The sequence below is a fragment of the Dromaius novaehollandiae genome, chromosome 3, assembly GCF_036370855.1.
Source record: "Dromaius novaehollandiae isolate bDroNov1 chromosome 3, bDroNov1.hap1, whole genome shotgun sequence".
Classification (NCBI taxonomy): domain Eukaryota; kingdom Metazoa; phylum Chordata; class Aves; order Casuariiformes; family Dromaiidae; genus Dromaius; species Dromaius novaehollandiae.
In genome coordinates, this window is record NC_088100.1 from 84,866,253 (window position 1) to 84,878,418 (window position 12,166).

The following is a 12,166-nucleotide window of genomic DNA, read 5'->3' on the forward strand; positions in this document are numbered from 1 at the left end:
CTTTAGTTTGCTCAATTAATTTAGTATAAATTTGTTTCCAGTCTCATATGCCAGTAATCCATTATATTGAAGTCTCCAACTTCCAGTTTAAGACGCATTTGCCTGTCTCTTGACACTAAGCAGTCTTGAATTACAGTATGACTGTTTCTGTCATTTCAAAGACTTACTTTCCCCTGTCTTTCCCCAATGGAGTGACAGCTGGTTAGCCCTGTCCAGCTGCACAACTGTTCTCCACTAACTACAGGGGCACCTAAGGCTAATGGCATTTAATGATCCTCTTAGTTAGAAGGTTAGACCACGGTTTGTTCTCCTCTTCCAGCCATAAGGTTAAGAGCCGCAATCCTCGGACCACAAGAGGAAAACAAACCAACTTCTCAGGTTTGTTTTCAGCCCGCTTGCTGTGGCTGCCAACCAGCTTACAACTCCAGCGTGTATTGCCTAACACCACCAAAGCCGTCCGAGGGGCAGACGCCTCCGAGAGCGACATCTCCGCCAGCTCTGGCGAACAGCAGACCTCAGTGAGTGCAGCCGCTCGCGCGGGCAGCCCCCCGAGCCCCGCCGCCGTAAGCCGTGCCAGCGGCTCCCTCAGAGGCTAACTAACGCCCGCCGCCGCTGCCCAGCTGTCCCGGCGAGGCGGCAGGCAGCGCGGGCGGCGGCAGAGACACCCTTCCCCCGCCGTGGCTGCCGGCTGCGGCAACGGTCGCTCGCTGCGCGGCGGGCAGCGCGCGCTTCCCCCCCGCCTGCCGGCGACGCGGAGCTCGCGCGTCAGAGGCTGACGCAGCAGCCCCGCGGCTCGTGCCCGCTCCGCAACCCGCGCGGGTTTCCGCTTCCCTCCCTGCAGCTCGCGCAGCGCCAGTGACGTCTCGGCAGCATGGCGCCCACAGGGCACGCGGGCGCGGAACCGCCGGGTAACGCACGCGGTGCGAGCGTTGCGAGGGGGAGGGGACGGGTGGGGTAGAGGGATCTGCGCGCGCGCCGGGAGCGCGGCACGGGCGGGGCTGCCCCCTCGTCGCGCGTGGGACGAGGCGGGGGGAGCCGAGCCGGAGCACCCCGCGCCGCCGCTGCGGGGGCGGCGGCGGGAGCTGGGCGCCTCGGAAGGGAAAGTGCGTGCGCTTTTCGGCCGAGGTTGGCGGGTCCTGGCGCAGAAAGCGGCCAGTCTGCCCGCCTCGTCCGCTGCTTTTTGCTCACGCATGACCCTCACGTAGCGCAGTCCACAGCGAAAGCGGCTCTAGTGCGCGGGTACAGCTATTTGTAATGTTACGTGGAACAGCATGCATTTAAAAGTATCATACCAACCAAAAAGTTCAACGTTGGTGGCTTTTCTTAATAAGGACATTAGTTTCAGAAGCCTTTAGCCTCGCCCATGCGCAATCCGTCCCTTGCGCGAGGAGGATTTGGCCTGGGAAGAGTCTTAAAAGCGCCTGTAAACCACGGGGCTGTTGGACAGAGTTAAGCTGGAAAAAAGCGCTTTGTGGTGCTGCTGCTTTGGAGTAGGGACTGCCTGGGCCTTGTCTTCATCTGTTCACTGACTCTAAGCAAAAAAAATCCAATTTTTTAGATTAAAAAATAATTAAAAGGGCATGGGGGAGGGGAAGGAAAGTTAGCTTCTAATTGGCATTGCCAGTGTTTTAAATAGACAGTTCTTTTGGTGGGTGCTTTCAGCAATTCTGCTACATGCAGAGATCCCAAGCACGTTGCTTTTTCATATTCCTGAGGGGATGCCTGCCTTTCCGGCTGTGCTTCAGTCCAGGCGTGCATCCCTAGGCTTGTTAAAGTGGCCTGCAGTCATCCTCTCTGCAGAGCTGCGTGCAGCTCCCATCCATGGGGTATTCTCCACTGGTGCTGCTTTTATTGCAAGCGGTGCCCATGATAGCAGGGGAGCGCTATTGATTCAAGGAGCCTCTTACGATATTTTATATAGATACAAAATACATAGCTGTGTTGCCTGGTCTTAGCACCTTGCTGACTCTCCAAACGGCTTTTGTGGTGTGAGGTTCTTCCAGACTCTTCCGGCAGGAGTGCCTTTGACCTGCCCTTGCCTTTTCCCACGCCACATAGGGTCTAACCGAGTGTCCGTTGCTAGTGACTGTTCTGCTGTTGCAGAACCAAGTGTGTGTCACTGATGTGGGAAATGATAGAGGGCATTTCTAATGCTTCTGAGAAGTGCTGGCAAGTCTGAGCTCTGCTTCAGCTGGAAGCAGAAATTGCTTGTGTTTGGGGGGGCGTTTGTGGAGTCCCCCTGCGTGGCTCGGTGTCCCTGCACAGAGTGGCGGGCACAAGGCAGTATATGCTGTTGTATGCATTTGGCAGCGGTGCAAAGCATCTGCATCTGGGAGCAGAGCACTGAGGAGCAGAGTGATGTGCTTGTCCCTAGCCTCTCAGCAGCAGGGCATGCCAGAAAGCAAGGCCATGCTGCTCTAGAGGCCAGTTTGCATTTTCCTGTGGTTACTGTCTGTCTTGAATGACTACTGATCTATTGTGAACAGTTTAATGTGGAGAGATGGGCAGTTGTGGTTACAGCGCTGGAAAGTTTGTGAGCCCCGGGATTAGTTACCTTTAGCTAAGAGTGGTGGAGACAACTAATAGGCCTTCTGTATTATTCTGAGACTTCAGCGACTTTTGTGCTTGTTATTTGCCCCTGAAGCTAACTTCCTAAATACACCAGCTATATAAAAGAGGCTGTTTATCTATTGTGCAAGATTTGATTGCTTCTGAAGACAAGTGACAACACAGAAAATGTCAGCAAGGTGCACATAGCAGGTACTGATACAATACGATGCTTATCTCTTTGGATAGGCAGAGAAACAAGTAACTCAACCACAGGGTGCTGGTGCCCACTGTTCTAGGGGACCTGTCTACCATGTGTTGCTACAGTTCGTGAAACTCTTAACGTTGCCAGAGAGTACCCAGCTGAAGAAGATTTAATTAATTATACCTCAAGTAATTATAGGGTTGTCATGAGGTATCTTTGGCAGGCTGATAGTAGGAGCATCTTTTCTAGATACTCTTGTCCATGCCCTGTATATTTTCTGTGTACTGCACAATATTTCTTTTGAATGAAAGGGAGACTCATGCTTTGAGCTAGTGCAGGGTAATGTTGGTTTGCAGGATTGGGTATGCGATCTGAAAGGGGCAGCTGCTGCTGCTTAGGACAGCACCTGGCTAGCCTAGGAAGCAGCAGGTGCTTTAAGTGCCTGTAGCTGTCTGTAGTTCCTCATTTGTATCTCTCATAATAATGTGATGAAAATACTATAATATTGTCACAGCCCGGCTGATCCTTTGTTAAAGCTTTGGAAGGAACTTGTATGCAAGATTGTTTTATACCAAGAATACATTATTAACAGAAGTTCATAAATAATAAAAAACACCTTTTGAGAATCATTGCAGGCATCAGAAAAATGTGTTTTTAAGCAAATTTCAAGCTTGGAAGTTTTTTTTTTTTTAATAGAAAGGGAGAACATACATTTACCTGTTCAGTTCTGGGTATATAGCCTGCATGTGAGTTGGATTTGGATAAGGAGGTGAAGTAACATCATCTTATTTTATTCTCTGAACTGTTTAGTTGCCACATTGTGAAAACAGTATGTTGCAGTTGGGCATAGTTTATAATCCTTAGTGCTAGAATGATTATAGGTGTGAACAGCTGTACCAAGCAGCCATCTTGTGCTTGCATTACCCTCACAATACACTTGGAAACATCTAAAAAGGGTAAGAGTTGCTTTAGCTGATTTCATTTCTCCTTTCCAGACTGATAATTCATATGATCTTGTTCATATGATCTGAAGCCACTGTGGTTATCCTGAGGAAGTGAAGTAGCATCTTTTTAGGATTTTTTTTTTATTATTAGTCTGTGTTCTGTAACCTGGTGATGCTGTTAGCTTTTATTGGGTTCACTTTTGTTCTGTCTTGGCATCATCTGCTGAACTAGTTCCAGGCTAAGGACGCTATGGTAATGTACTTTATTTTATGTTTCAGTAGAGTGTGAAATCAGGGTAAATGGTGCTGGGTCCTTTTGCTACTGCTAGTTTGCTACTATTTCTATTAAGCTATGTAGAGGCAGTTTTTCTTGTGGTGACTTCTGAATGGAAGAGGGAGTCAGTTTCCCAAGAGTTACTGGTCATCTTTGTAAAGGAAATTTTTCATCTACTTACGGCTGAGCAAATCAAGTTAGGAGCAGGGCTTGTAAACCTGAAAAAGGTTCCTGTCAGAGATTTTGTCTACTTAAGAATTTCTCCACACATCTTTTGTGTTTATTCTGTAACAAGACTCTTGTGCCTTGTCTGTGTTGGAGAGGGGAATTGTGCCAGTTGGATGTTGAATTAAGATGGTGGTGCTCACTTTAACAGAACTGGCTCCCCACCTCCCTGCTTTCCTCCCAGGGACAGAGTTCAGCACTTTCAAACTTGGGCTTATGACTTGACCCGCTCTGATTTCTTGTGTCTTTTTAGACATGCAGACTTTCTGCTTGCAACCTGAAAATTGCACTGGCTGTGTGCCAGAGCCTGTCTTAAGGCAGTATCGGCTTCATAACTGAAGAACAGGCAACTGTTATCCATAGTAAGGATAGGCGAAATGGGTTTCGACAGATGTGGAGCTATGCCATCCATTTGTGAAACATACAGTCCCTGTATTTCTGGCATTGGAGAGCCACCTTCAAGGTCCCGCCCCCCCCCATTTCTTGCAACCTCTTTCTGATGCTGCTGAAGAAATACAGATTTTGAAAGCTTCTCCAGAACGAGGCTGTCCCCTGAGGTGGGAGCAGAGATTAGGTAGGAATTTGTTGAGGTCCTATAAAGAGAAAACAATACACTGAAGTGGCATCTGTTCAGCTGGACAAACTGTAGAAAGAACAAAGAAGACTATGTGAGATGCAGGCTTTAAACAAACAAGCAAAAATACTCCAAAAGCAGATGAGTGTAAATCTTCATTTGCTTCCTAGTGTGTACGAGAAGGTAAGTGTGAAACAAGTAAGTAAACTGGATATAAGCCGACAGAAGAAATGGTACTAGGAAGACTAATGACAAGATGGGCTCAGCCATCCAGGCTTCAGTGACCCTCAGCACCAAGTAGTTGGCTTAGAGCCTACCTTAAAGTAAAAGCAAGCTCTAACCCATGTATCTTATTGGGTTATAGCCCTTTCAAAGCATATATGAGGTGCTGCCCACATGAATCTGCAGTGCAGGCCTACTTTCAGATGCAATTTTTTGGGGTACTGCTTCTGAAAGCCTTTAGATCCAGGATTGATTTTATTTTCATGAATATTTTGTTGGCTTAACATGAGTAGGTTAAAGCTCTTGCATAAGAGCCTGCTGAGTCCGCCTGTTTTGTGATAATACTGGGAGCACTGTTAATCTGAAGAAAGGGTGAATTTTTTTTTCCTTTTTTGGTATTCTGCTTTCCTTTCAAATGGTTCATTCTTGTTACAGAGCAAATTTAATTTGGTTTCTCTTTTCGGAAAGAGTAAATATGATTTAGACCTGTTCTTCCAGAGTGTTGCTGTAAATGTAACCTTGTAATACTTTACTCTTAGCCCTATCTTCTCTTCAGTTTATTTCTTTTTAGTAATACTGATGTTAAAAGAGAAGTTATATTTAAAGACTGCAGAAGAAAAAAGTTGAATAAATCAGTTAATAGATGCAAGTGAGTATTAAGTACTTACGTCCATAAGTTGTAATGAGGTAAGGACGTGTTTTTGCGCTTCAAAAATCTTTCTTTTTTGCAAGTGGTAGTGCATAACCAGAAGGCAAAACAGTTATTCGCTTAAAATGAGTAAGCACAAGCTGGATGAAGGGGAAAGATGAAGAATAGCAGGTCATTCATATACCATGTCATAGCAGTTCAGATAAGTGGAGTCCCCCTCTCTTGTAGTTTTGGATTTTGGAAAAGAAGGGCTGCTTGAATATTTTGTTGTGTGCATGTGAGTGTGTCTTCATTCTGAAGTGATCCTACATAACTTCTAGAGAGGAAAAGGAAGATAAGGTTCCTCCACAGTTTTGCGTGGGGGTGGGGTTTTTTTGTTTGTTTGTTTAAGGTCTCAGATTAGTGTTTTGGGTTCTGTTTTATGTATGGGTTGGACTTTGCTTTAGATCTCAAAGCATTAAGATACCTTCATTCCTAATGACAGCTCTGAAATATCTGTTGCTTTCTATTTCAGTCTTACCCTGTCCAATACCTTACTGCTAGCATATGATTTGCTACATTGGTTTTCTTCTGGCATTGTTGTGGAGCAAGAGAAGAGCTTCCTGTGTTTGTACAAAGAGCTCTATAAAGCCTGGGCATTATCTGTTAGTGTGTCTTGGCATTTGCTAACTAGTAGAAGTGCAAAGTCTTTACTTACTGTTCTAATCTTGGAAGCAGAAAGAGGTCCTACGGCTGTGAATTTGGGACTCAGAGGTGGATGCAGTTGAAGAATTGTCTCTGCTTGCCCAGTTTTTCTTTCTCTGCATCATTACTGTATAGTCAATTAAAGTAGAAATTTTTTAAAATGAAGTTTACTAGTTTCTGGTTTGCAATTGTGTACCATCTATGGTTGATCTCTGGTATGAAAAGAGGCAGTTTTGCATTTTCTTTCTTTTTTTTTAAATGTTGCTGTGATAGAAATTGTCATAGTTTTCAGTGTTGGAGACTAGTTTTTGTACAAAGACTTTAGTGTATGCACTTGTGAACTTTTGATATTCTGTTTCTGCAGCTGACTGTATGCGGGTGACTGTTGTACTTAGACAAAAGACCAATTAATTCTAATTCTACTTGGATAGATGCAGTTGTTCCCTGACATTAAGTGATTTCTCCTGTAGGTGAAGTAAACCAATTGCAGTTTGATTTCAGTAGAGGATTATTTTATTCTGCTTCTTAAACTGGAAGAACTCGGGTCGTAGGAGTGTATATATATATGGAATTTCAAAGCTGCTTAACTTTTGGGTTTATTTGCTTACAGTGAATACCCAGAAAAGCGTGAGAGATGAAATTGAATCAGTTCTGCAGGAGCGGATAATGATTTTGGATGGAGGCATGGGTACCATGATCCAGCAGCATGCCCTATCAGAAGAGGATTTCCGAGGGCATGAATTTAAAGATCATTCCAAGCCTTTGAGAGGCAATAATGACCTTCTCAGCATAACTCAACCTGGCATCATTTGTGACATTCACAAGGTAGGGTGTTCTGATTTCTGTCTCTTGACAAGGGATGGAAGGAGAATTCAACCTCTGTGCTTCTCTTCCCTTCCCTTTCCCAGACTACTGACTCTTTGGAGTCTGCTGGGGATGTGAAGGAGAATGCTAGGTAACCACATGGAAAAAAATGAGCAGATTTGACTGTTCTGGTTGCGTAGGAACAGCATTTGTATCTTGGTTACTAACATCACCCAGCCAGTGTTGTTTTTAAATCTTTTTTTTTTTTACTTACGTTCCTGATGCATTTCTATTAATTGTAGATTCTGATATGTTTCATTATTCTTTCCTTTCCTCCTCCTCAGCTCACATTTAAAGTGCATCCATGTAGGACAAATCTGAATTCTAGGTTTGTGTTTCTATAACTGAATACTAAAGAGCTGTTAAATGTGACAGCCTGAAGCAGGCTTCTCCATAGAGCTTGAGTATACCTGTTCCCATGTGCTGTCTCCTAGAATACTGATTTGTGGCCCATAGAATAAATGGGTTGACCTTTAGGAATTTGCAATCAGATTTTACTATTTCCATATCATTGTTAAGACTTTTTAACTTGTCTTTTATTTCTTGAGCTGCAGATATTTATGGGTCTTACTGTAGTAATTACTCTACTATTACTAGAATAAATAGAGTCTGGTGCAGACTAGTTATACAGTTGAAGCCTCACATCTGTTTTTCCAATCACTTACTAAAAAGTATGTGATATTTCATTTTGCTTAGAATCATAATTAACTGTAAGTTAATTGGTATGCATTCTGTGTTTTTATATTCACGTTCTAACTTTTAGTCTTTAGAATTTAAGGATGACAGGAATTGAGAAGAATCAGTGCGAGCTATAGAAATTGACCTATAGAAATTTGATTGATGTATAGAATTTTAAGGAGGAAACATTTGTAGATTGAGTTTAGTCCCTAGCCTGTCAACCAGGCTGTTGTGGTTGTGACCCTTAGAAATTCAGCAGGCTGCTGAGCTTGTACTGTTAATTAGGTAAACTGGTATAACAATTGAATTTTTACAGGTTTAGCAAGATGGAACAGTACTTGAGAACGAGTATTTTGAATCAGACCGCTGGTACCCTGCTGTCCTGTCTCTGACAATGGCCAGTTTTAGGTGCTTTAGGAAGAGTGTAAGAAAACACCAAGTTTGTGGTGATCCCCATGCCTGCAGCAGCTTGTGGATGAGGAGCTTTCTGAGCCATCAGTGGTATCTTCATATTTTAGCTATCAGTGGATATTTTTTCTGAGGAATGGGCGGAACTCAAATTAACAGATGAAAATATTTCTGTAGAGTAACTGTAATCCTGTCATATGCTTTTTTTTTTTTTTAATGGTCCAGTGAGTCAGATTTCAGAAATCTGACAACTTTAAAAAGAAACGTTAGCTGTATCTTATTTGATGAAGTAAGATTCAGTGATAAGATAGGTGACATTTTCAGAGACAAAACTGATCTTCTTGTTTAGAGCGTATTATTTGCTGTTATAGTAGTACACAGTAAAGTTGTAAAGGTGTTTGCCAGAATAAAGTTTTGAACTATACAAAAGACAGCACAAGGCTATACACATTTAACAAATCTTTCTCTTAAAAAAGTAGTGAAACTCATCAGCCTAGGTGATGTTCTGAAATTCCATTACTTGGTTATTTGCATATATATAGAAATCTGTATATTTTCATGTATGCACATATATGTATTTCCATATGCATTCAGGAGAAGGAGTTGAGAGAGAGAATATCAGTTTGCAGCAAAGCACATTTTAAAGCAAATTTAATTCTGTTTCATTGTCATTTGGATCAAGACTTTATTTGTCTCAGTATCTCTTGAGCTCATCTGCTTCTTATGGGAAGATCCCAGTGGTATGTTTTTAGTGGTTGCATCAGTATTTTTGCCTCACTAATAGTTGAAATGTCTTCGTCTCCTTGAATGTGCAGGGGAAGCAATGCAATAGTAACTTGTTTACTTGTGTTGAAGCAGATTTTTTTTCCAATCATTTCCCATCAAACTAATAGATCAAGGGCAGTAATGCTGTCAATTTATTGGAAAGGAATTATAGTGATTGTTTTTCGCAGTTATACAAAAATATCTGAGAAACAGTTGATTCTCCGTGAACTTGCTTAGTTCAGTTGGGTCTTTAAAGTGTTACTCTCAAAAAGCTTATACATCAGCCTGAAGTTTCTTAATTATTCTTATAAAAATTTCTAGACTCACTAGAAATTAATATTTTTACGTATTTATATACCATTACTCTTACTTTATTTACATTTTGAACAACCACAGCAAACATTGGTAAAATCCATCTTCTGCTGTGGTGCATCCAAGTCTGACACAAAACAGATGTGGATTATAATCATGTTCCAATATACAGTTTTATGTACTCTTGTCTCTGGATGAAAAATACGGTTGTTCTTTTTTTCTATACCTTCAGTGGTGCCTGAAATGAGGAAGTGTTTCCTAAATGTATGGATGGATAGTGTTCCTGTCACTTGAGAGTTAAACCTGATCAGCAAGAATAGTTAGGGAAAGAGGAAGGTGGTTGATAGAGGTCATCAGAATGCAAGCTAGAATCTACAGAAGTATTTCAATTTACATTGATTTCAGTTTACAATTAGACAAATAACTGAAGCAGAACACTTAATTATTTTTGAGAGTCTGGGCTATTAGTTGAAGTTTAAATGTGATCTGCACAAACCATAATTCTACTAAGCTTGTATTCTGTCCTAGTATGCTCTTCTGCTGTGCAGCTCCCTCCACGATGTTTTAAGTTTTCTATCCCTCGCTCGTTAATATAACAACTGCCTTTTCTGGGATTGCCCACTGCAGGCCCTGCTTGCTGATAGCAATTGGGCTGCTCCTCACTGTGTCCCTGTTTGAAAATGTAGAGTATGATCCAGGCTCTGAAGTCAGTAGTGGAGGTGACTCTGTAAATGTCACCTGTTATTAGAAAGTGTGACTGACACTAAAACACTGAAAACTTGTTTTATGGAACACTTCTATTGCTTTGACCCTGTGCTTTAGACTTAGAGTAAGGACTTAGAATTTGAACTGCTTTGAATTAGGAGATGACTTGTGATTTCTTTCAACTGAATGCAACAAAATAATTAGGGGACCTTCATTCCAGATCTCAGTTCTGGAAGTGCTGAAGTTTTTTTTTTTTCTTTTCTTTCCTGTCTTGCAGGAATACTTGCTGTCAGGTGCTGACATCATTGAAACTAACACTTTCAGCAGCACCCGAGTTGCGCAAGCTGATTATGGCCTTGAGCATTTGGTAAGAATTCTCAACTATTTAGACATTAAAATGTTAATCAAGATTTTTATTTCAACGGTCAAGATGAGCTTAGTGCCAGAGTCCATCAGGATTGTGTTGACTGACTGTATGCTGTCTCTTGGGCTATGTGACCAGGCTGCGTGCTGACAGCGAGGAACCATCCTAGTGTCTTTGTAGCTCATTTCCATTGTTGTAGACAAGAGAAGGAAAATGATTATGCTTGTTATGTGTAACAGTTATAGCATGTCACTTGTTGATGGAGGCACAGGCAATAGCGATTTGTCCTAGATCTTGTTTGAGTGTTCACAGAAGGTCTTAGTTCTGTGAATGGGAATGTTTTGCTTCAGTGCTTCCAGTTTGCCAAGTGCTACAGTGGAACTGCTTTGTTCCCGGTTGTTGTCTGTGTGCTCAGCTCTCTGGCCCAGAGAGCTGTTGCAGGCAGGGAGGGATGGTGCTATGTGGAACTCCTCTAATCTTGCCTTTATCTTATCTATTCTATGGCTTATATTGTTTTGAAATTGGAGATATTTATGAAAGAAAATAAATGGAAATATGCCACTTGAATGAAAAGTCATTGGCTTCAGTAGGATGTAGTTAGTACATTGCAGAATTAAGTTTTACTATTAGCAACTGTAGGGGTGAGACATATGTGGGATGAGGCCTATAATGTCGCACTGTTGCTGAGATGTATAGAGCTGTTCCCTTTGAGGTCTTATAATAGCAAGTGTGTGTATTTTTCCGGCTTAGGGAGCCTTCAGAGTGCACTGCAGGCTACTTGATGGAAGTGTTGCACTTCTTTGAGGAAGAAGTATTCTGTACAGAGCTAAGAGTTTGTTGGTAATTTTCTGTAATTGTTCTAGGCATATCAGTTAAACAGAGTCTCAGCGCAGGTGGCCAGAAAAGCAGCAGATGAAGTAACTGCTCAGACAGGTGAGCAATATTTATTTTAATTTCTTATTCCTTTATGTTTTTAACTGTTTTGCTACAATTTTTGGAAAGTTATTAGCTGGAGGATAATTTAATGGTTTACGTCACAGGGACACAGCTTGCAGAGACGCACACAGTTTGTTTTTTGCACAGTAACAGTTTTGCTGAAATCAGTGTGATATGAAGGAAGAGATACGTTTTTACAAGGTGTGGTCCTTAGTATGTTCTGCAGGATGACTGTCCTGTGCCCATCTGCTTTAGACTGCAAAAGACACACTTGCAAAATGACTTGAAGGTCTTCAGATGCATTTTAGAGAAAATAAATTCAGCAGTGACTGTTAGAAGTTGCTTAGGTTTGTAAGATACAGCTCTCATGTTTTTAATACAGAATTAGGATAGTTGACTCTGGGTGGATGTGGATTACCAGTTACTCCTAATGTAAATCTCTTGTTTTCAGGAGCTTGGCAGTGGCTGGTACTTGACCATCACGTGTAAATGCAGTCTTTTACCTTCATGGCTTTATTAATGCCTTCTTTCAAAGACAAGAAATTTGTTCTCGTATTCTAGCATCATCAAAGTGTATTTCTAGCTAATAGTGCTACTGTGTGTCCAGATACCACCTTATTGATGTGATTCATAGTATGCAATAAAAATGTAAGATCTGAAACATGTTTTTTTAAAAAATCCTTTTTTTCTTTTCCTTTTTTTGATGAATACACCCCAGAGTATCCAAGTCATGGTATGTAGTGAAAAATTCCAGAACAGTTTGGCGCTCTGTGTTTGCAGTAGTTGAGTGAGGCTTCCTATGTAAGAGAC

At 42.0% G+C, this 12,166-nt stretch overlaps 1 protein-coding gene across 5 annotated transcripts in view; it reads left to right on the top strand.

The window, feature by feature from the left end:
- The first annotated feature begins 444 nt into the window (after nucleotides 1–444).
- The window catches only part of MTR (5-methyltetrahydrofolate-homocysteine methyltransferase), a 54,276-nt gene continuing 42,554 nt past the window's right edge, over nucleotides 445–12,166 (top strand). For 2 of the 5 annotated variants that reach the window (XM_026108941.2, XM_064509348.1), the window contains exons 1-4: nucleotides 761–908; nucleotides 6,935–7,149; nucleotides 10,334–10,423; nucleotides 11,284–11,353. In XM_026108941.2, the coding sequence (XP_025964726.2) occupies nucleotides 872–908; nucleotides 6,935–7,149; nucleotides 10,334–10,423; nucleotides 11,284–11,353 (412 nt within the window). In that variant the 5' untranslated portion in view covers nucleotides 761–871. Of the gene's footprint in view, nucleotides 519–755; nucleotides 909–6,934; nucleotides 7,150–10,333; nucleotides 10,424–11,283; nucleotides 11,354–12,166 lie in introns of those variants that run through there. The other 3 variants (XM_026108942.2, XM_064509350.1, XM_064509347.1) reach the window with 3 other exon arrangements.